The sequence below is a fragment of the Bactrocera tryoni genome, chromosome 3, assembly GCF_016617805.1.
Source record: "Bactrocera tryoni isolate S06 chromosome 3, CSIRO_BtryS06_freeze2, whole genome shotgun sequence".
NCBI lineage: Eukaryota > Metazoa > Arthropoda > Insecta > Diptera > Tephritidae > Bactrocera > Bactrocera tryoni.
Window position 1 is genome coordinate 67,653,023 of NC_052501.1, and position 24,984 is coordinate 67,678,006.

At 39.8% G+C, this 24,984-nt stretch overlaps 1 protein-coding gene across 1 annotated transcript in view; it reads left to right on the top strand.

Annotated features, from left to right (window-relative positions):
• The first annotated feature begins 9,783 nt into the window (after nt 1-9,783).
• Nucleotides 9,784-24,984, top strand: part of LOC120770742 (sodium channel protein Nach) — a 39,914-nt gene continuing 24,713 nt past the window's right edge. Inside the window, exon 1 of the mRNA XM_040098330.1 lies at nt 9,784-10,553. Coding sequence (XP_039954264.1) covers nt 9,784-10,553 — 770 coding nt within the window. The remainder of the gene's footprint in view (nt 10,554-24,984) is intronic.

The following is a 24,984-nucleotide window of genomic DNA, read 5'->3' on the forward strand; positions in this document are numbered from 1 at the left end:
CTTATCCCACGTTAGTTGGCACAAGTTGTGGGGTCTCCCTTTCTGTGGGTTGGACAGAGTGTACTTAAACTTCAATCGTCATGTATGCTTTCGTCCGATCATATTCTACAAAGAAGCTGATGCATTCTGCTTATCAGTTCTTTGCCGCCGTTTTTGAATAGCTCGGCTGGCATCCATGTTGTTCTTTAGACGCGTAATTGCCATTCGAACTTCTTAATGATCGGACAATGAAATTTCCGCTCCAAAGTCATCCATTGGATAATCGTGTTCACGATCTCCAGGTGTTATGTTTTCGCTGCCATTCATCAGGCTGCAGAAGTGTTCCCTACATAATTTCGGTATGCTCTGGGCATCAGTCACTAGATCACCTCTGGAGGTTCTACAAGAGTATGCTCCCCTCTTGAAACATCCTGTTAATCGTCGCATCTATACTTTGATTTTCGAGCATATCCCCCGTTCGGCCAGCTTGTCAATCTCTTCGTACTCACGAAAACAATATTTACCCTAAAGTAATCATCCTTCAACTGTATATCTTTTAAACGGCAAGGTTTACGAAAAAATCGTAAGAAACCATTGTGAAAATCATTAAATTTCCTACAAAATCTATAAAACGAAATATTTTTGCAAGTATTTGGTGCTTTATATGAACATATCTGTCCGATTATAAGAAAAAATAGATAACTGTAAGGCAGAGGAGAATTAAGCGCTCATAATTGGAAAGCTTCTTTTAGAGATGTCTCCAACCATTTTTCAGAGTACCAAGCGAAAAATAAAACGTGATTTTTTGACCAACCTAATAGTATGTATGTAGGTATATGTATATCTGATTATATTTGGAAGCACAATCCGTCCCAGTATGTATGCAGGCTTCCAAGGACATTCATTTCACTTAGTTTGTATCACTACACACACACATTCTTACATATAAATAAGTACTGTGTGTATATATTGCAGCAACTATTTGGTCCGCATAAAATGCATGTCCTTGAGCTGCAAACATCAGGCGGAAGCAGCGAAACGCTGCGTTGACCAACCAACCACAATTCTCAGCAAAAGTAAGCGCTGTCCGTTCGTCTACCAGCATTAAATGTGTGTATGAGTGCATGGGCGGGTGTTGTTGTTGTCGTCACACAGTAAACCGCCTCAAAAGCATATCAACTCAGTTCGATTTTCGGCTTAAAATAAGCGACTCAACGACAGCACTGAAAATGTATCCATTTATGGTCCTGCCGATTTATGTCTGTTATATACTTGAATGTACATACATAAGTATATAGAATTTATGGTAATTGTGTATGGCTACTACTGCCTGTGTCCGTTTGACCAGCAGCTCATTGTTGCGCTGCGCCACTGCCTTGCCCGTTCGTGGGCCGTCAAAGGCCTTGCTGACCGCGACCACTCACTGTTTTTGCTTTAAACGGCGCCCGCTGATGAAGACATGTAGTGCAAACTTTATTGTTTAACAGTACAGCGGATCTTTTGTGCATACGGGAGTAAATATGCTGCGGTAAAAATTGCAATTTTGAAGATAATGCTTTGGCCAGGGACCATGGGCTAAAAATATTTCGGAGTCGTCCAATATTTGAACATATAGCGCCTCATCATTTCAAAAAAACCAAAATATCTAACCTAAGTAAGATTTAGACATCAGTAATGGCAAATGCTGACCACGCATTCCTAAGAAAGTGAGGCGTGGCGATGAAGGTCATCCAGATTTACATACAAAGCATCTTTCCCGTTCGAATTTCTTACATGACTATTCTTAAGATCACCCTGATATAAAAAAATCTTTTGTGACGAATTAATGACATTTATAGTAAAAGAATTTCCGAAACGAAAAGCTTGTTGCCAAACCGAACGCCAGTAAGCCCTCATACTTGATGTTCCTATTATGGGAAGTTGATACTAGTTGTTCCAATAAGACCATTTAATTGGAGCGATTTCACATTTTTAACATCAATGATATAGAAAAAATTTACCGCTGACTAGTGACCACACCCTACTTCTCAGGGTTGTGCGCTGGGCTTGAGACTCGCCACCTAAAAAAACCCGCCAAGGAAAAAACAAAATAGTATTAAAAATTACGATTTAAATGCATGCACCTAAAATGTCCAGTCCCTTAATTGAGAAGGTGCCGATGTTCAGTTGGCTGATATCCTCGTTTGAGTAAAGGCTGACATCACCGCCGTCCAAGAAATGCGATGGAACAAGGACTGAGACGAACAGGTCCTTCCGGCATTTACTACAAGTAACATATAAAGAAGCGCAAAGTCGGTGTGAGATTCGTGGTGGGAGAGAGACTCCGTCGCCGAGGACTGGCATTCATCCCAGTACATGAACGTCTAGCCACAATCCGCATCAAAGCGAAATTCTACAACAACATATCGCTGATTCGCACCCACAAAACGACGCAAGAGAAGGACGATGTGACCAAAGAAGTCTTCTATGAGCGCTGCAAATGCTCCTATTAGAGCTGCCTCCGCCAAGACATCAAAATAGGTATATTTGGCAAAACGGTCGATAAATTCAGCCTCCATGATAAAACATCCTCAAATGGGTTGAGGCTAATCGACTTTTCCAGGGCCCAAAATCTATAAATTCCAGTATAGAAAAATTCATCAAAAAAGCCATCAACCAGAATGTGATTGTCGGAAGACACATGTCCAGTATTTTGAACGTGCGTACGTATCGAGGTCCTAACATGGCCTTAGACCACTATCTTGTTGCAGCCAAGATACGCACCCGCCTCTGGGCTGCAAAAAACGCACGTAAACAAACACAAGGAAGGTTCGATGTCGAGTAGCTGCAATCACAACAGAAAGCCGTACGATTTTCTACTCGACTTTCGCTCCTACTCTCTAAGAGCCGGTATAATGGAACTATGGGAAGCCATTTCAAGCTCCTTTCGTTCAGCTGCAAACGAAATCATTGGTTTTCGGAAAAGGCAAAAAAGAGCTGGTACGATGAGAAGTGCCGTGTCGCAGCAGATAGAAAACAGATTGCCTACCTCACAACATTACAATCGACCACAACACGTGCGGGATGGGATAGATACCGAAAGCTGAATAGGAAAGCGAGACATATTTGCAGACAAAAAAGAGAGAGGCCAAAATGCGTGCGTACAAAGAGATTAACAAGCTGGCCAACAGGGATAATGCTCGAAATTTCTCCGAAAATATGCAGCGCATAACAAGACCGACTCTTGTTGAAACCTCACAGTTGAACACTTGAGGGAATATTTCTCCAGCCTGCTGAATGGCTGTGAAAGCATAACCCTAGAAGATGGTAAGCCCAAATCCCCAATCAATGACGATGAAGCAGACATTCTATTACCCGACCATGAAGAAGTTCGAATAGCAATTACCCGTCTGAAGAACAACAAAGCAGCGGGGGCCGATGGATTGCCGGTCGAGCTATTCAAACACGGCGGCGAGAAATTAAAAAGGACCACACATCAGCTTCTGATCGATGGCGATCTATGAAACATACTCGTCCAGTAAGCCAACAGTTACCGTCGCAACAGAAGATTAGTGTCCATTTAGAGTGAATTAGGGGATGGATACAAACCACGGCTTTTTCGATTGAGACTTTAGAAAACCACAATCGAAAAGATGAAATTAAATAAAATCCAAAATTTAATATACATATGTACCTGTTTTAGAAAGTTGCAAAATTTAAACAAGTCTTCTCAGAGTGCCATTTAATATGGAACCACGAAATAGTTTTAATTTCAACAGTTTTGACCGTAAACAAGCCACAGTGCCATGATGTGCTCATCACTGCCACGCTTCACCTCATGCTCTCGGCTCCGCCTACTTTAAACTGATTACAATTTCATTTAAATTTGCATTTAAATAAGCTCAATGGTAAACGAAATGGTCATGAGCTGAGGTAACTGTCGGTGTGTGCATTTACACGTAAACTACGTTAAGGATAATAATCGGTTGCACACACCACTGCATGAGACACCTGTGCACACAGACACATAGGGGGAAGTCGTAGAAAAACCGATGCTCCAAATGAAAAAGTGCACAGATACAATTACCAAGCATACGAATAAGTACGATGAAAATGTGTTATTTCAGCGCATGACCTTGCAGGAAAAATGACTCGATGGCACGGATGCTCTTAAAATTTCTATACGATCTTTGGGACCGCTAATAATATTTATTTTGTCGCCTTCAAAGTAATCTCCATCAGACCTAACCCCCACTTATGCCAACAATTTTTGTAGTCCTCGAAATACTTTTCATTATCACCTTTTGGGATAGCCTTCAGCTCCTTCAGCGAATTTTGTCTGATCTCTTTGATCAACTGAAAAAGAGTCCCACGGAGCGCCAATTTCAGTTTGGGGACAAAAAAATCACACGGAGCAAACTATGATGACTACGGTGGTTACAATTGTGGCTCGATGCGATGGTGCATTATCATCGTTTAAAACCAGGATTTGTTCTTCCTCAATACGAACTTCGAATTGAACGTTTATCTCTCCCCTAACAACACCTTGATTTTTGAGCGCCTTTGGCTTGGTTTTTTCGTTTTGGCTTGTTTTTCCCCCTCCATTCCGATGATTGTAGACTTCTTTGCAAGTCAAACTTATAAACTCATGCCTCATTGGCAGTTATAATGCTCTTCGTGAATGTGGGATCGGATTCGCACAACCAAGCAAGTTAAAAGAGAACTCTTTACGGTACTCTTTTTGAAAAAAAATCAGCTTTGTCGGGACGAGTCGATGAAAAAGGCTTTTCATACCCAAAATAGACACCAAAATCATTCGAACGGACTAGCGAGATATGTCGAGCTTTCTTACCATCTCTCTAACATGATTTTCAAGCACCATATCCTTCACTTTTTCAACATTTTAATCAGTTGAAGAGTTCGAAGGCCGTACAGAATGAGAAATGTCTTCAACGATCTCTTTGCAGTATTTGAAAGCTTTATACCACTCGTAAGATAATATTTTTGATAAAACTGAATCACTGTAAGCCTTTTTTAACATTCGTAATGATTCCGCAACGTAAGATAACTTTCAAGTCAACCTTTTTAAAGGTGTGGAAAAGCTTTTACGAGTTATGGTTGAGTTGGAAGCTCTTTGTCATACTAATTGGAATACATTTTAATCAGAGCTACAACATAATATTTATCTTTATTTACACTTAAAGTAAACCAAATGTGAAGAGGTCTGACTTAGTTAGATTTTTCGGTATCTCAGACACTCAGGTTGAGTATTTTATAAAAGTCGATATAGATGAGCTCGAATATTTCTTTGGTGCGGAACCCTTGAACTTTGCGGTTTCTTCCCTTTATCAGTAATGACTTGACAGTAGTTTATATTTTTATTGAAGATTTGATCGATAATACGCCAAAGCATTAGTTTTATTCGTTGGAAGCTGGCATGACTAATTAGTTTCTTAGTTTCTTTCTAATACAATATCGTTCTTGTTGTAATAGCATGTATGTATATATTCAGGAATCTTTCTTTTAAAGCCATTACTTTTCTCAATACCCGTAATTTTTCAAGCAGGATGAAGTGAGATTATACTTGAAAGCATTAACCTGAAGCTAAAATTTGACTACTCTTCCTCTCTCTAGAATTTCCTCTTGGTATATCGTCAGAGTTCGAAAATTGAAAATGTTTTTGTTTTTACTTTTATTACTACTTTTTTTTTTGTTTTGCTCTTCACTGGCACTTTTGCTTTGTGCGCTCAGCCAATGTTCATTATCCTCCTTGCTGTGTATTTTTTAAGGAAATATGTTTATTTTCGCTTTTATTTCAAGGTATTTTCGTATCAACTCTCGATATCTTATTTATTTTGAGTTTTTTGCATTTTTCCTTCCCATCCATTACTACCAAATGAGTATGCACCTGTATTGGCAATGACCATCATAATAAAAGCTTTATTAACTCGCCCGTTGATAGTGAAAAGTGTGTGAGGAAAGCCAGCGAGCAAATGAAAAAAGTTGTCAAAGGCCAACAACAAATGAGGGAAAAAAGGAAGCAGATGTGCTTGGCAAAGTGCATATAGTATATGCTAAGTGCAGCAACAGCGGCATCCGTGGCAGCTAAAGCTCCGACAGTTAATGACTATATACGCAAAGGTAAATGAGCTCATCACATGTGCGCTGTCACTTCAATTCGAAAGCCAATGCGGAGCTTCGTTGTCCTTCAATGTTCAAATTGCATACGTGTGTGTATGTATATTTGTGCGATTTCCTCAATTAAATGGCCCATGGATGGTCAAGCGGTCCGCAGCTATTGGACGGTTATTAAGCTGCTGCTGATAGACCGTCACTCTCAATCGCGTTTAATGTTTGGTGTTAATTAAATTGTGGAGCTTAAGGGGGCACCATTAAATGCTGTATTATTCTTGTGAGTTTATACTTTTAGTTGCAATATGCCTTTCAGGCGCTGCAGTTGATATGCAAAAAGAAATTATCAATGGAATTAAATAGACACTTTTGAAAATTATTCAGGCAGCAACTGGTTGAATACGCCATTGAAGTTGAGTTTCGTGACCAAAATCTGTCAACGAAATCATTAAAGTTTTTACTTTTATTCGTTTTTTTCTACCAGTTTTAAAGATAAGATCAAGATCTATCCGTTGAGTCCAATTTTCGATGACTCGTTCGATTATTTTGACTGGTAACTGGCGAATGACACTCGCGAATTTTTGCTCCAAGGCCGGAATCGAAGCCGGATTATCTGCATAGACTTAAGACTCTAAATATCCCCACTGGTGTGATATACGATCTTGGTGGTCCAAAATGTGAAATTATCTGCTCACCGAAGTGTTCTCTCAATAAATTTATTCAGTGTTGCGACGTGTGGAAAGTGGCGCCGTATTGTTGGAACCAAATGTGGCCGAGATCACGATCTTCAGTTTCAAGCGTCAAAATGTCGGTTCTCGAGGCGCGTTAATGGTCGCCATTGTCGGTTATATGCTCACCGGCATCATTTTCATGACCCTATGGAGTAAACGTGGACTATTGGGTCGAATATTAATCCAATAATGCATGCTGGGTCTCACGATGGATGATAGTGTTGCGAATAGTATTTGTAAACGTTGTTCAGTCTTTTCTTGATGAAATGCCGAACAATACTTTACAAAAATAACCTTTCAACGTGATTCGACTCAAGCGTGCTCTGTCAGTCACGAATCTAAGATGTAAGATTTATCCTTGATATCTAGTCTTTATATTCACAAGAATCAAAATCAACACAAGAGAGGGAATGATGTTGTGATCTCGAAAAAACCACCAATAATTGACAAATAAATTTCTTAAAAAAACGTTCTCGAAGTACAAAGCTCTGATCTTTTATTTCTAATAATTTTTCTCTCTCTTCTTAAACACATTCACTGAGATACAAAAGATCTAGAATGGGAGAGACAGCAAGAACGGGCATAGAACTTTCTGTTGCAGTAGACTTTGTGAGTCGAATTTCGAAGCTCTGCGATATATTTTGAGAACGTAATTAATACAGTACTGAAAGCAGAGGCTTCTGACCCATTGTAGAAATGACACGAAATGAGAGTGAAATAATCACGCCATTATCAACACCAACATCTTAAAAATATGGATCCTTTCTATACCCTAAATAAGGTATTGTAACGTGCAGCAGAGTAGGTCTCAGACGCAATAAAGTATGTAAATATATAAATGATATGGATGGCGTATGTCTGTACGTCTTTATAAACTAGTTCCGTAACCTTTGAGATAACTTTCTGAATTTTCGCACATTTCCGTTCTCATTTCTCACCTAGAACCTGCTCATTTGCCGAAACTGCCGATTCAGGACATCTATAGGATAATAGAATAGAATAAGCGAATCTCCAAAATCGATTTTAGTATTTCTTTAAAGTAATGTCGTATATGGGGTATACTATACTAAGCTTAGTGTCGGTATTAGGTGCTGCAGTGATTCTTACTACATATTATTCATGGTTACAGCGCCTTAAGTTCATCTAAACTCTAAATAATATATTTTTTCTAAAATCTGTGGCTTTATTATTGGACTAAAATATATAAAATTAGTAAAACCCAGTTCGAAACACACAAATTTCAACTTGGGCACTTTAGATGATTATCTCTATTTTTTAAAATTGATCCTACTGCATTCTACTGCTCCTGAGTACCGTGTACGAGTAGATACAGGGGTATCTCAGCGCCGTAACAAACTGGAAGTGGTCTCGCCGTCAACCCAAGAAAAACCAAGATGGTTTTATTTACTAGAAGATATAAGATCCCGGTGGCACCGCTGCCGCAAATGGCAGATATCCGTCTGCAACCAGTGGATGCAGTGAAATATCTAAGGATCATCCTGGAAAGGGAGCTTTCATGGAAGCCAAATATCGAAGAGAGCACAAAAAGCATCGATTTCCTTATACTGCTGTAGCGGAACCATTGGCAAAAGGTGGGGTCTCACACCGAAAGTGGTCCTTTAGCTCTATGACTCCATAGTCAAGCCCAACATGTTCTGTGGAGTATTTATGTGACGGAGGGCTCTAGAAAAAAACACTTTTGCAAAGAGAGTCGAGAGCGTTCAACGGGTGGCGCTCATCAGCATGTGTGGTGTACTTAGGTCCACTCTAACCATGGCATTTAACGCCATCTTGCACATAGTGCCCGTAAACATCATCGGAAGATGTATGGCTACGAAAGTAGCTATTGGACTTAGAAGATCTGGGTTCTTAAAAGAACACGTATCTGAACACTGTGATATTCTCACTTTCTTTGACTTCATACTGGATCAATTGGATGATGGAGCCGCCAAACCGAACTCTGACGGCTCCTTCTCTGTCCATGTACCGATGAGGTGGAAAAAAGCCGTTGGGGGGAGGGAGAGGGAGCTTCTTTACGCATGAGTCAAAGCTTAGGGGGATAGTTGGTGGAGGGGTTAGCTTCATACTTCCTGATTATTGCAGTGTCTTCCAAGCAGAGTTTGCAGCCATTAAGGTCAGTAGATCTGCAGCTCCGGAGTGCAGCCTACTTCAGAGAAGTGTTCATTTACACATATAGCAGAGCGGCGATGATAGCCTTGAACTCATGTACAGTGCCTTCAGTGTTGATCGAGGAATGTCTAACCTCGCTATCAATAGCATCAAGTGTTTTGTGATAAGGCTGGTATGGGTTCAGGGTCATAGCGGAATCGCAGGAAATTGTAAAGCTGATAATCTAGCAAGGAAAGGCGCTCTAAAACCGCTATCAGTAGAATGAGAGCGGATAGGTGCTCCCGTATCCTCTTGTGTTCTATCACTAGATAGCTGGGCTTCGCGGAAGCAGGGCCAGCGTTGGGCCATAATCCGTACATGAGCAGTCGCAAAAGCCTTTTGGCCTTAGATTAGTCGCAGGATAACTAGTGAACTATTTGCCTTCAGTGAGGCTAGCCGCTAGCTAGTTGTGGAGCTTTTAATAGTCCATTGCTATATTGACGTCCCTACTGTAAGATTGGGAATCTTACCAGACGCCATTTGCAGAAGCTGTATAGAATAAGATGAGGAGGAAACTTTCTTGATTGTCCCGCATTTAGGAGGTCAAGACTTAAACACTTAAGACGCCTCAAGGTATGTCCCAAAAAAACGTCCCTAAACGCACTTTTAAAACTCATTAACGGAGTAACAGTGAACATCTGTGAATAGAATTTACAATTGCTAAAACCTACAACAATTCTACTTTCAGACCTTTGGAAGACCTATTTCAAGTTTAATTTGGGACATCTCCATCATCCTGTACACGTCATTTTGTACAAATCAGAGCAAGCACTTTAGACCAGCAATTACAGCTATGATTCGTTCACGGGGGAGTATACATAGCAGCATTAGTAGAAGGAGCAACAACAACATCAGCAACAACACATATGACAACTACTATGGAAATCTATATGGCAACGACGACCATGCGAGTTTCATGCAATCAGGCGAAGATTTTTCTAGCCGAGCCACCAGCACAATTACTGGCTCGCTGACCAACTCAACAGCTTCACTACTGACCAACGAACAAGAGCAACAACAATACATACCAGTTGAACGCGACCCATTTGGATTACTGAAACCCAAGGCAATGAATGCGACAACGGGGCAAGGCTATCGTCAGCCATGGCGGCAATCTATGGACGGTGCAAGTGCACAAACGCAGGCCGCTGCTTTTGTTACGCCCAACTCAGGTCAAAAGCTGCCACACTATATGAAATTGCAGTATCGTGGTGATATACGGTCACCCAAAGCCGTTACGTCCACACAAGTGGAGTCAGGCACTTTCTATGCAGGCGATTTGGAAACGGTGAATGAGAAGCTTCAACAGAAGCAACAACAACAGCAACAATTGATACCAATAGCTAAGTCGCACTCAACGGCCTCCAGTATACGACGCATACGGCGACCACGTCAATGGGTGGCGCCACTAAAGCGGCTTTCGCGCGCGGAAGAGAAGGCGGCACAGGCGGCAAAGTTGGGCATTTTGCTTAAAGGACGTGCATTCATTTTCGAGTTTCTGCAAGGCTCTTCCATACATGGCTTCATCTATTTGGCAAAAATCGGGCTGAGTATAGTCGAGCGGTAAGTGAACAGGGAAAGGGCGGGTAAGTAGAATGATTATACGTTTGCAGGATATCATGCTACAGCAAAACGAATGCTAAATTGGATGGCACTCTTTTGAGTGTTATCGTAATTGATTCAGGTTCTGTGCTTACGTCTCGTCAAAGCGTTTGGAAAATGCAACGTTCGCATGCGCATCTGAATATTTTTGAACTATTTTTGCTTGAACGTGATCAAAGAGAGGCATTCATAGGCATTTACGGTACATAGCGGACGACACCATCCATGACACTTGATATCATTCTACACTTAGAACCCGTGGATACTTAATGCCAGCAGGTTCATTGCTGTGAAGACCGCTTTTAGTATCACAGAAGCTAGGTATATGAACAGATCCAAATAAGGTCGCGTTGAAACTATTTTCTCCTTCAATTGCATCTTTGAATCTCTTTGAATCTGGACCTCTGCTTCACTCCTGGAGGCTGTCACTCCGCTCACATACCGATGACGGATATGTGGACGGAGAGAAGACGCTGTAGGAGAGACGCAATTAGATTTTTCACGGATGGGTGGAAGATAAGAGGTGGATTTTTTCATAAGGATCTCTCACTCAAGCTTGGCTTTAGACTAACCGATTACTGTAATGTTTTTCAGGCAGAAGTGTTTGCTATTATGTCCAGTCCAGCATATTTCGGAAAGCTGAACACTCACTCCGACAAAACCGTTGAACTAAAAAGACACCCGTTCCAAGCTCTCAACAGAAAGTGAAAGAGTTGGAACCAGAATATATGATGAAACCGCCATTAGCCGTATCAAAAACTGTCTGATCGGCTCAAAGCGCTTTTTCAATTTATTAGGGTATTTATGATCAATTTTGTAGGAGTTCTAGATACAGCAACTGACCAGTGTTATAAGCCGTCAAAGTGAGATCCTTATTTGGATCGAATATATAGCATAGATACCTAGTTTCACCGTTTTAAGATCAGCTAAGCTGATGGTGTAGGAGGATGGAGTCATGTGTAGAAGTTCACGCAAGTGAGGAAAACTTGGGAATAGCCTGACACGATTCATTTACATATGGCTCAAGCAGCTCACGACTTCCGGTCGTAGACGAAGTATCCTCTGGGTAGCCAAAGAACACCCGTTTGAAGGCGAGCTAAAGTGAGAAGGCGAACCATTCCTCGCCCCAAACGCCCCCCATGAAAAGGATAACTCGGCTATAATCGCGTCTATGCCAGTGAAGAAGACGAAGCTGATGGTCATAACTAATTTATTTGGTCAAATGCACGATTAACTGGACAAATCGATGGAGCACAAGCGCTCTCCTACCATAACCAAGCTTTCAATTTTAAGTAGAGGCTTACACTTCCACTTGAATTGCATCAACCCCCCGCAAGAGTGGCGAATTGCACACAATAGCCTTCAAACGCCACACACTTTACACTAATTATATCCGTTATAAACCAGCTCTACACTGCCACACAATAGTTTTCGTGCCGCTCGCGTAAACTTGCCACTTTGCTTTCTGTGAGCTTTCATAGAAGTATGTGTGTGGATTTACGTAAAGTATCTAGTTTCCACTGGCGCTAGGCATACATGGGATGTGCAATAGGTATACTTATATTTTGCTTGGCAGGCGGCGTGTTTAATCTCATGCGCTCGCTGTAATCCTGTTTGTCATGTCATGTCAGTTTTAAGGATTTATTGCCAAACTCGGCACGCACGCAGAAAAACGGAGCGAAGCAAAAAAACCAAAATACTTTAATGTACTGCCTCTCACATGCGATGTTTGCTTGCATTTCGGGTGTAATTTTATACACAAAATATAGTAAAATTGTGAGCTACACTCAAGCCTTGACTGAGTAGGCATATATTTAGGGGGTTAAGCTTGTCTGACTTGCAATTTACTTACGAAAAATGTCACTGAAGGATAAACATACAAAATGCTATTTAGTATCATCTTACCGCTGATAAGATAACTGGTATTTATTTGAGTACACTTAGACATCTTGGAAGAAGAGCATGCGTTACATAGTTTTGGGCCTTACACATGCAGTTGAGATTAAGAAAATAGCAGTGGATAAATTTAATGTAATTTGGAGTTCTTCCTTTATGAAAAGACTTTAAGGAAATAATGTGTTTTCTTAGACAGTAAAGGTATACCGAGAATGTTTTATATTTATATTGTTATCATAAAACCATTTTCGCCTTAAGAGAATATTTCGCCTGTTTTCCTTAACTCTGTTATACTCGCTTTGAGTTTCGTCACATAGGTAAATAGGATCTTGTTATTGATCGATCGTTGAGGCAGTCGCATTGCTTCTGCTAATCTCTTGATTGTATTCCCTACTTCAGCCATACATAATGTCCCCATTCGGTTGCGTTGGTTCCACTTAAGGCGTGCTTTCTTGCAGCGCAGGTGCCTAGGTGGCGGCGATCTCGTTCTCACAGGCTTTTCCACGGTGAGCGCTTGCTTTGGTGATCGCACCATTCTTGGTGCACGTCTAAGAGAGTCAGCTTTGCCGCTAAATCCACCAATGGTCAGCATTCTAGACAGTTCCACTTCTAGAACCTTGCTACCAGGGCTTTGAGTGTCGTTGCTCACCATGTAGTCATGCTGCTATTATTATTGTTATGATTTTTCAATTCATTTTCCATTAATTGTATGTTTTTTCCAGCGCATTGTGTGTAGGGCGGGCCGAAATAAACAGAAACGGGTGTACCCTCGAAGACCATGCTCGTACCCCAGTTCCCTGAGGATTGTCCTTCGTTTTAACGGAAAGACACGACCAGGCCGGCGCTCGCCCGCAACGCAGGCTACCACATCTGCGCTTAATACACACTCCCTGACCAGGAACCGAAGTGTCAGTTTACTGATACACCACGCGGCTAACAGCTTGGCAGAGCAAACTCACATCAGCCTTTTCATCTTAAAAGCGGAAACATCGCTATCGAAATATACAAGGACTGTCAATGCCCCGTGTTGTGTACCGGTCAAATTGTATTATCAGCCGCACCAAACATGGGTCCATTATGGGTCCGCCGTGCCTGGATATTTTTTTTATTGTAAATCATGTAAAGCTTGATGAAGGGACACATATTTCTATGAGATGGTGTCAATTCGGCACAGTCACAGCAGCTTCAGCGGATCTGCTAGCTTTTGTACCGCATCCTCCACTCCTGCCGCTCATCGTCGGGGGTTGCTTATTCGTTTTAACTTATTTCGCAACTGACCTGCTGAACTAAAGCCGAGCTAGAGCGCCCAGTTGCAGGCCCGAGCCGGCCACATCGATAGCAGCAATCGCCCAAGCGGTCAATTAAAGCGATAGCGCGGGAGCACAGCTCACAACTCCAACCAAGTGACTGGAACAGGTTACTCTATTGGCCACCGTATGGAGCAATGTCCCTGTAAGGTTTCTCAGTCAACCGATGTGGCGCTGTATCGTTCCGTGGGCTTAAAGTTCGATACTGCGACCGCTGGTCTACATAGGAAACGCAGTCCCAAATACTTGGATAGACATCAGTACCTTTTGGACAATCCCAACCTGGCACAGTTGAGACCAGTGCAAAAAACTTTGTTGCTTAACTGAGTTCTGAGTCAGATTTATTGATTGTTTTTTTGATTCTTTCTTTTTACTGCTTTCTTCCAATGCTTAAGACATGTTGCTTATGATTGTATCGACATAAACAACATTTTTGTTAGTTGTGAAGCTTTAGGTAGTGTAATACGACTATTTTTATACTAAGATGGTTAGTTCTGTCTTAAGGCTCGACAAAGTTAATGACTAGTTCCGGACATAGCAAGTTTCAGATCTTAGTGGGTATGTTTTCTCGTTTAAGCACAGGTCTCACTAAGTTCCACATGCAAACGTTTTCTGTGCGGCATATTAAAAGTCTTTCGTCGTAAAATAATCTCGCTGCAATTTCATAGAACGGAGTTGAACCAAACACTGCTATTTTTGCGCATGAAGCTGTGCATTTCAAAGGAATACTGTAGCTTTATGAGTCCGTAATTTGAGAGATAGTTTAAGTGCCGCACTTACCTGTCTTTAATAGTTCTCTACGACATTTTGTAATTTGGGTTTTACGAGCATTCTCATCAAGGCCGTGCGGTTGCCAGTGATACATTGCTGATTAATCCGAAGGATTTAAGCATGCAAATGAAAAATTTATTTGTACATTTAAGACATTAAGCAGGTAAAGCAAGCCTTTTGCATGGCACAATACTACCAGTTAGGTTTAAGCCATTTATTAAGTACATAACCCATTAAACCACACACGTTCTGGAATTTAGAGCTCCACATAAGCCTATTTTATTAAACATACCATTTAAATGTGTCACACTATCACATATTATATTGCATATGTTCCACAAAAGCTTGTAACATATTACCTTGCCACACTTTTTTTCTGACTCTCTACCCTTTTTCAAATAGTTGGCTTATGTTTTAAGGAATTTTAATGCGTCCATTTTGTAACCAAGAATATATAACACATGAGGCTTAAGCTGACATAAAATACCTGTGCATCACGTGTTACAAGCACAACTAGCATATGGGTAAACATAAAATAAATATGTAAATAACGATTTGCTACGACATTATGCAACCTTTATGTGGTAACTACTGCCACAGCCTTTACCACAATAATCACTTACACCTTTATTGTCCCATTGCTACCCATTTACTTGAATCTGAAGTAAACAGTATAGTTATGTACTATATGTACGTATATAACACATGCTAGGCATTTCTCTCTTCTCATCAACTATTTCTAAGTCTGAAATGGTTAAGGTCTTGGTGTACCTTGTATAGCTCTAAATTAAAAAGGGTTAATTCTGTAACATGTCGCAATGTGGCATTCAATTACTAGTGTATAAACATATTTGGAAATAGATATATATTTTATTTCTAAAGAATAGTATTCATTTCCTAACTACGAATACCGGTTGGTAACTATCTCTCTCCTGCTCCCTCTTAAAATAATGTTTCTCAACATTTTCATCCATTTGCCGATTTCATAATCAATATTATAATACTTTCCCAGTATAAAATCTCTCAACGGTCTTAAAATGAATTTTTTTTCTTCCTGGACTGTCTTCTTCTTCTTCTTCTTCTTTATTGGCGTAGACACCGCTTACGCGATTATAGCCGAGTTAACAACAGTGCGCCAGTCGTTTCTCCTTTACGCTACGTGGCGCCAATTGGATATTCCAAGCGTAGCCAGGTCCTTCTCCACTTGGTCCTTCCAACGGAGTGGAGGTCTTCCTCTTCCTCTGCTTCCCCCGGCGGGTACAGCGTCGAATATTTTCAGAGCTGGAGTGTTTTCGTCCATCCGGACAACATGACCTAGCCAGCGTAGCCGCTGTCTTTTAATTCGCTGAACTATGTCAATGTCGTCGTATATCTCCTACAGCTCATCGTTCCATCGAATGCGATATTCGCCGTGGACCATAAACCTTTCGCAGAACTTTTCTCTCGAAAACTCGCAACGTCGACTCATCAGTTGTTGACATCGTCCAAGCCTCTGCACCATATAGCAGGACGGGAATTATGAGCGACTTATAGAGTTTGGCTTTTGTTCGTCGAGTCTGGACTGTCTACTTTTCTCGAAATACCATTCTAACGTTACCACACGGACCCAGATTTCTACATACATACATACATCCAAACAAATAATGCTGTCATCTCAATAAACCAATCTTTATTATAATCGTACAACAGAGCATTGTGATATAATTGGAGGTGATATAACGGGTGGTCCAAGTAGAAGTACATTTTTCAAGAGCATTTTTCTGACAGATCACGCGTGAGTCGAGTCTAACTGTCATGTTATTTTACAAGTCGTTCAACTTTATTACGAAATCTCATGTTTTGAAAAGAATTGGCGTCGCTCGCTTCGCTCAACTTTTGGTCAACAAAATCTGCCTACTGAACGTACTAGTGGCAACACCATCATCCATATTGAGACCCAGGATTTATTATTAGATAAAATTCAACGGAATAGACCACGTCCAGCACGCAGTGAAGAAAATATATGTAATAACCGCAGCAACTCGGACCAACGTATGGAACGTTTTTGGAATATTTTACGTCGATATCTGAAATTGAAGCGTAGAAAACACAACTTTGGAAGAACTGAAGCCGCTCGACCTTCCCGAGTGGCATAACTTCTCTCTATGGCCTCTTGAAAAACTCCAGAAGATCCGACGTTTTGGATCATCTAGATCGTGGAGTCGCTAAACCGAACTCTACCGGCTCCTTCACTGCCCATACTACGTATGTATACCGACGACAGAGCTATTAGTCCAGCTTCAAATGCAGCAGGCGTTAAGGTAGCAGCAGATCTACTGCTCCGATGTGCAGCCTTCTTGATAGAAGTGATCATTCACTCAGATAACAGAGCGGCGATACCAGCCTTAATCTCATTTACAGTGCCTAACCTCGCTATCAATAGCATAGCGTTATCGCAGGAAATTGTAAAGCTGATGAGCTAGCAAGAAAGGCACCCTAGAACCACTATCGGTAAAATGGGCGCCCGTCGGTGCTTCATTATCCTCTTGTGTTCTGCTACTACTTAGATAGCCGAGCTTCGCAGAAGCTTAACCAGCGCAGGGCTGTCGCAAAGCCTTTTGGCCCAAGATTGATCGCAGGAGATCCAGTGATGTCTTTGCCCTCTTCCTAGTTGTGGAGTTTTTAATAGGTCATTGTCCTATTGGCGTCCACATGCGATCATCGATCAACCATCTAACCTTAACTACCATTTTATACAGAAAACGCAACGGTTTGATGTGGTTTGTGGGATGGAGGAATCAACGGTCTATATTTCTTCAAAAATGGTGACGGTGAGAACGTAACCGTCGATGGCGACCGTTATCGCGCTAAGATAACCGACTATTTGGTGGCTGAAATTGAAGCTCGTGATCTCGGCAACCTTTGTTTTCAACAAGACGGCGCCACTTCCCACACATCGCAAAACTGAATGGTTTTATTGAGAGAAGATCGTGTGATATCACACCTTTAGGCTTTTTCCTGTGGGTATATATAAAGTCTAAAGTTTATGACAATCCTTGAAGCAAAACATCACGCGTCTCATAAGCCAGTTGCCAGTCGAAATGCTCAAACGAGTCACTGAAAATTGGACTCAACGGATGAACCATCTGTAACAAAGCCGCGACTAACATTTGAAAGAGCTAATCTTCAACAAATAAATGCCAAAGTATGTTCTTTCGAATGATAACAAACATTACCCAATAAATTTGAAGTTACTATGTGTTCACTTTAAAAAATAGTAGATAACCTCGAATTATATTTAAAGCAGCGACAAAGAAACGGATCTTTCTTGAGAACTAACGCCTACGCAGTAAAAATATTTTTTTCTTCAAGAAAAAATTTAACATTTTCATTTGTGCTCTTTTCGTGTTCCCTTACCTCTCTTGAATATGACAAATGTGAAAACATCACTTCTGATGAGAAATTTGCACTTCATAAAAGTTCATCAGGCATTATGGCATTGTGACAACCACATCCTTTAGCAAACAACTCACACTGTGCAAACATACAAACAAGCACGACAATGCAATCTAATGTAATATTCTTATGTGTATTTACTTCTGACTCGGCACACCAACAACCGCATTTGTTATGCATACTTGAATACACACACAAGTCCTTATTAAGCACAATGGCGGACAATACACATATTTATTTGCTCGGAAGATCGAGTGCCTCGAAAATCCAAAGAAAGAACAAATAAGAACATTTTATTAGGAGAAAGATTTGTCAATAACCGCTTCTATTTGTATGACTGCTCTACTCACACACATAGTATACTTATTTAAACACGCACACATATGCATGCTATCTGCCTGGCTGGATGCTCCTAGCAACTTCCGCAATACACATGGCAAGTATGAGTACAATATACGCCTTGTCAACGAAACAATTTTCTGCAACAATTTTGCTGTTTCGCTTGTGCTCTGGCCATTCTTATTTATTTCATACTTTTTGCCTATTTCTTTCCAAGTTAATATATCTTGGTAGCTCTGCAAAATGGTTGTTTTTGTATGTATAAGTGTGTTCGTACTGGCATTTCGTGGCTCGACAGCCGAAAGCTTCAAGATGTTGGCCAACTTCCATGGCCACTGTTACTTTCTCACACTGGATGTCCCTTTAATGTCTTGACACTTTAATTTTACTGCTGCTTGACATGATTGTTTGTGTTCTTCTTCGAGTCGCACTAAATTGTTGTACGAAAGTTTCTCTCGAAAGTCATCTACACAAAATTATTTCTCAATTCGTTGGCATTTTTAGTGGCAAATTGCAATTGCAAACAAATAAAATAGTTTGTGAAAAGTTTTATTCACGCTTAAAGCGTTTGCGTATTTCATTGTCCGAGCTACAAACACATATGTATATGTATAATATTCATAATATAAAATATACATACAGTTATAAACTGTGACGTACATTATCTTCAGAGTTTTTCGTAGAAGTGAAAAGTTTTGAGGCAGATTTTTGGCAAGCAATGATATACAGTTTTCAGTAATTAAGATGCAGAAAGCTTTCAGAAAACTTAGATATATCCAATAACTCGAAAAAGCTTTTGTACATTTAAATATTGCGATGAAAAACTTTCCAAAGTTTTTTTTGACATTAACGAACAATACCACACTCTCTTGTACTTGCGTAAATATGTCTTGTCCAAAGAACGCTCATTGGGCAATTGTTTTCGGGAGCTTTCATGAATACCACTATTGACCTTTACCGAAAAAAGGTTCGTATGCATGAAAAGCTTCCTTCATACTTCATACTTGTTAAATTTCAAAAAAATTTAGAGAGGTTCTTTTATTGTGGACACCCTAGATTCTGTTAATTAAATGACTAAGGAGGTTGTCGGGTTTCATTCGGTAATCGGCAGAATTCGCCATAATTCTTTGTTTCCCGCATCCGTACCACTAAAAAACCTAACCAACTTTTACGTAAGTTTCGCTGAGACCCTAGTTGTCCTTAAAAAAGAGATCCTTTATAAAAACATAAAAAGAATGACCTCATATTTTAAAGGCTTTGTAAGACATATTTTTGACCTAATATCCATTAAATTTAATTTAAGCTCTAGAAGCTAAAAAATTATGCAATTTTATTATGAAAATAATCGTTCTCCAATTGCAACTTTTACCATTTTATGGTCGAAATATTAGTTCACATGTGCTCGCTATTCGTCGAATGTTGAAAATTTCGAGTATGCATTTTCTTTAAATAATGTTCAAGTGCCAATAAGTCAAAGAACCGCTCGAAGTAATGAAAATATTGCTACCGTTCAGGCAAGTGTTGCCGAAGGCCGCAATTTGTGGATATAAATTGTTCTCACTCAAGAAGTGAAGACGACTTACTGATTTTGCCTTGAAACAACTTGAAAACGATAACGATTTTTTTTAAGAAAATCATATTCTCCGATGATAACCAACTTTTTATGTCTGCAATAGAAAGAAGTTGGTCAAGGCAACATCTGTTTTCAACACGATGGGGATACGTGCCTTTTAATCTCCCATCTTTGTTGCCATGTTGTCATTATATCTTTCTATATCTGTTCTATTGCCCTCTTGTTATTTTCGGACGTTTAATTAGCTCCCACAGCTTTTTCCTTTCGAATGCCAAGAGATCAATTGCAACTCTGAGGGCGCTCTCTGGCCACCAAAGTACGCCGGTTTTCCTTTTTAAGCACGCCTGCCCAGATCTCAGCGCCGTATAATAGGACGCTGATTATCGTCGACATTAGGAGCTTTCTCTTTTCTTGGCTGGGGCCTCCTATGTTGGCCATTAGTCGGCTCAGTTGAGAGGTTATCTTCGCTGTCTTAGCTGCGGAGTACTGTATTTGCACCAATAAGGTTAGACTGGGGTCCTCTCTTACGCCTAGGTAGTTTACTGTTTTTCGTGTTATAAAAATATCCGTAGTCGTTTGCAAGCTAATCTCGGGGGTTATAAGCTTATTTGTTAGCAGTAGTAGCTCTTGTTTTTCCGGCATACAGTAAGGCATACAGCCTTACTTAAAAAGCCGAATATCTCGAGAAGCATTAATGATAGCGATTTTGATCTCGAACCTTTTTTATAGTAAATAAAGTTTCCTACAAATTTGTCATGTACGTTTTTTCTATAGCTCATGTCATTTACGAGATATATACAAAAAATGCGAAATTCTTGGAAAAATCGGGTTTAGAGCCCCGTACTACCTCGCCGGTGTGAGTTACGACTTTTTTGCACTGGGCACTTTTATAGAGTGAAGAGTTCTGAGAAATATGCGTCTAAAGTCAGAGTGATGCCATAAAATACCTCTGATCTGTAGGAATTTAGAGATAAAAACCCACGATTGAAGTGTATTTTCCATGGAAAATTTGTATAGGCCTTGGTCCAGTTCTTAATGTTAATATTAAGGGCTAAAATTTTCAGAAATTTTTTTTTAGGGTATTTCCAAGGAAATTTCGTGACGGGACTGAAAAAAATTAATGGCTCAACTAAAAAAAAACACCCTAATATATATATATATATATATATATACCAAGTTTATAACATACATGTATCCATATAGTATGAATTTTTTATATAAATAATTGTGCATGACTTATTTCCATTCGTATTTATTTACCCATTTCTTTATTTATTTACTTAGGCCCACTGACATAACACTTAATGCCTGTTCACTCATATTAACAGGCAAATAAATAAACCGTCAAGTGTGACAAAAACAGTGAAATGTGTTGCAGAAAAACAAATAGATGTCAATAAATAACACATGAAACAAATACTAGTTAGTTTTTATATGAAAACAGATACATACATACTACATAGAAAAATATATCATAAATTATTGAAAAAAAATAATATTGGATAACACTCAGTGTCCAATAGACAAATTGTCCGACTAAATCAAATGAGTCGAATAAGCAAGTATGTTTTTATTCAGCAAATTCGTGGAAATTTTCATAGTATGTATATATATATATATATATATATGTATATCGCATGTAAGCATATGGTGAAATTATAGACTTCTAAAGTAAGAACTTACATATTTACATATGTATTTTTCCCAGCAATAAATAGAACAATCGTTTTGCGGCGTGGCTCCGTAGTTCAATCATTTGAGCACTCCTGCCTTCCAGTTTAAAATTCAAGCAACAACTTTTCAGAAACATTAACTTCAATGTATCCCATTTTTCATCCCTTTATCCGAAACTAGTCGAATTTGAGATATGACTCTTCAAACCCCTCGATACTGAATATGTGGACCCGTGCCTACGGCTGACCTTACACCAAAAATATCGTTGGACCTGTTCTTTTTTTTAATATTATATTATTTAAATTTAGAGAAAATCTTTTTCTCATGCTTGTGTGTCAAAAATTTGTTAAATGGGAGAAATACTTCATCTAGTCCACATGATTTTCGAACATGACTAAAACACTGAAATCCAGTACTACAGATAACCATATTTCGGCCACAAGTAAAATTACTCAGCCACATCCCATTTGAGAATGTTTCATCATGGAGGCTAATCTTACCAATCGTTGTACCAAAGGGACCTACTTTTCGCACCATGCGATATGTTGAAGAACTTCGCTTTGATACGGAGTTTGGCTAAACGTTTATCCACCGGGGTGATTGCTAGGACTTGGCGAGGGAACCTCTCATCCACCACAAATTCCACACCGAATTTGCGTTCCATTATATAGCACAAAGATCTACTCATCTCAGTCATTGTCTCGTCTATTGCATTTCTTGGACGGCGATGATGTCAGCCTTTACTCTCACGAGGACATCAACCAGCTGAGCGGCGGCACCTGCCCAATTAAGGAAGTAGAAATTCCAGGGGCATGACCTTAAGTCGTAATCCTTAATAAATTTGCAGTGGCGTCATTAAAAGGGGGGTCTCTCATCCGAGGCTGTTTTGCTCTTTACATTGGAGGTGTTTTTTTAGGTGGCAGATCCGAAACCCTGTGCACAGCCTTTGTGAGGGATCTTTGCATTCTCATTTTAGCTCGCCTTGAAACTTGATGTTCTTTGGCTACCCAGAGGATACTTGGTATAAGGCCGGAAGTGGTGAGCTGCTTGAGCCATAAGTAAAAGAATCGCTTCTGGTCACGCCCAAGTGAATGGCGCTCAGAGACTTGTGCGAGAACCCATATAACTAATAACAGGATTTTCAATTATCTAGTTGACTTTACTGCTTATAAACTTAAAAAACTCAAAAAGCATATTTTCACTGTTAATAATATCTAGTAATGCTAAACATTGATAAAATCGGGTCAATACTACTTCTATCTCACATGACGAGAGTATAGCATGCGCGGCTACAACTCCTTCTTTGCTAGAATTATGTCCACCAATGAGAAAGTGGAATTTAACAGGGCGAGTACAGTTCATTAGAGACGCTATTTAGTTTATTTGAAACGATTTAAATAGCTTAATGAAGAGAATTAAAAATTAAAACAAAAAAATAACTTAACCTCAATTTCGACCGATTCAATTGTGGCGAGGCTGAGAGAGTATTGCATGATGATAATTATTTAATTTCCTTTCCAAACCCGTTATTTATTTGCATAAATTTTCTGAAGCGATTAAATTGAATGATTGACACAGTCAAAGATAATCGTTTTTTCGTCTCTCATCTCTTTTCAAACTAATTAAAAGTTTACAGAAAATTTGCGCAAACCGGCAGCGCACTTATCATTCGGATTTTTTGTTGCAGCAATTTTCAAAGTAAATTTGTACGTAGCGCCACTTAATCTGCGCCAGAGATAATTTCGCGCGGCACATTTGTTCAATGCTGCTCGGGGGAGTAAAGTGAAGCAAAAACGAGGTGTGCTGCCGAACCCACCACACGCAGTTTTTTGTTGTTCGCAGGCGGGATGCGGGACACATGTGTTGGTAATTTCGAGAGAATATAAACTTTTTTCCGCTGGCAAATACACCCACACATATATGCAGCCATATGCGTAACCACGTGTGTGGTTTTAACAGTAAACAAAAAACTGCTCGAGCGGCATTAGAGTGTCATGGTGAAAAAGTGGATTGCAACTTTGAGCCGCAACCAAATGAAAAACGGAATTACAAGCACATTGCGAGACAAACAAAAAACAAAAAGGAGAAGGAAATAAGGAAAAACGAAAGAGGTGTTGTGAAAAAATTGAGCGCCAACGGCCAGCAGCAGCTGTAGTGCACACACACACTCAAATACACGAAATGTTTGCTGGTATTACTGGCCATGTGCGGGTTTTATAACTGTTATAAAAAATTGCACAAATATAGTACTTCTGCGAAAATCTCTGCGGTGCATGTGATAACCCTGGCAGCTAACAACAGGCCAGTTGATATGGCAACAAATACCATGGCAGCGCATAGTCTCATGCATATGCATGCATACGTATGTGTGGGTGTGCGTGCGCTGGAATTTCACATGTGTGACCCATCACAAAGCTTTATCAGCATGTGCGTGTGTGTGTATTCGCGTTCCTGCAGCTGCCGCCATGGTAACAGAGCGCCGGTGGATATAATGCGCTCCGTTACTTTCAATGGCGCTGGTGGGAAGAATATTTCTCCAAAATTATAGCACTTTTTGAGGTTAGAGTTGAAATTTCGAATTAAACGCTATGTTTCATGGCGTTATTTGCTTCTAGTTTTTGCCAAAAGTTTTAGCTACTGTTTTGGGAAAAAAATAATACTCAGTTGCGGCTATTAACGAGTAAATGAGCGCCATTTGCGGATGTCGGAATGCACTGAACGCGACCTTTGGATGTGATGAAGGTATTACTACTCTTCGTGTGTATATTTTGGAACTTATTTGGAGTTCTCAATTGCCCTCATAAACGTATGCTGGTGTTTAAAGCGTTAATTTATATGAACAAATATTGATATGTTTTATAAAAAGTAGTTCAAATTCATTATTATTCTGTTGACAAAAATTTATTAAGAATTATTCTTCTTCTTTTATTTATTTGTTCTTTAATACCGTTACCAAAACAAGAAAACCAAACCTGTTTAATTTGCTGCCCAAACAAACAAAAATACTAACCACTTTCGCGATCGTTAAATGAAGATGCTCACATATTTCAAATGTACAATCATTTTAGTTTATTGTTTATTTAATACATATATGTAACAAGAAAAAACGTTAACTTCAGCTGCACCGAAGATGATATACCCTTCATAGGTGCATTTCTGTTAGTAACTATGTGTTCAGTTTATATGGCAGCTATATGCTATAGCAAGCCGATCTGAACAATTTCTACGGAGATTACGTTGTTGCCCTAAAAAATAACCTATGCCAACTTTTGTGAAGATACATTGTCAAATGTGAAAGCTTTCCATACAAGAACTTGATTCCGATCGTTCAGTTTGTATGGCAGCTATATGCTATAGCAAGCCGATCTGAACAATTTCTTCGGAGATTACATTGTTG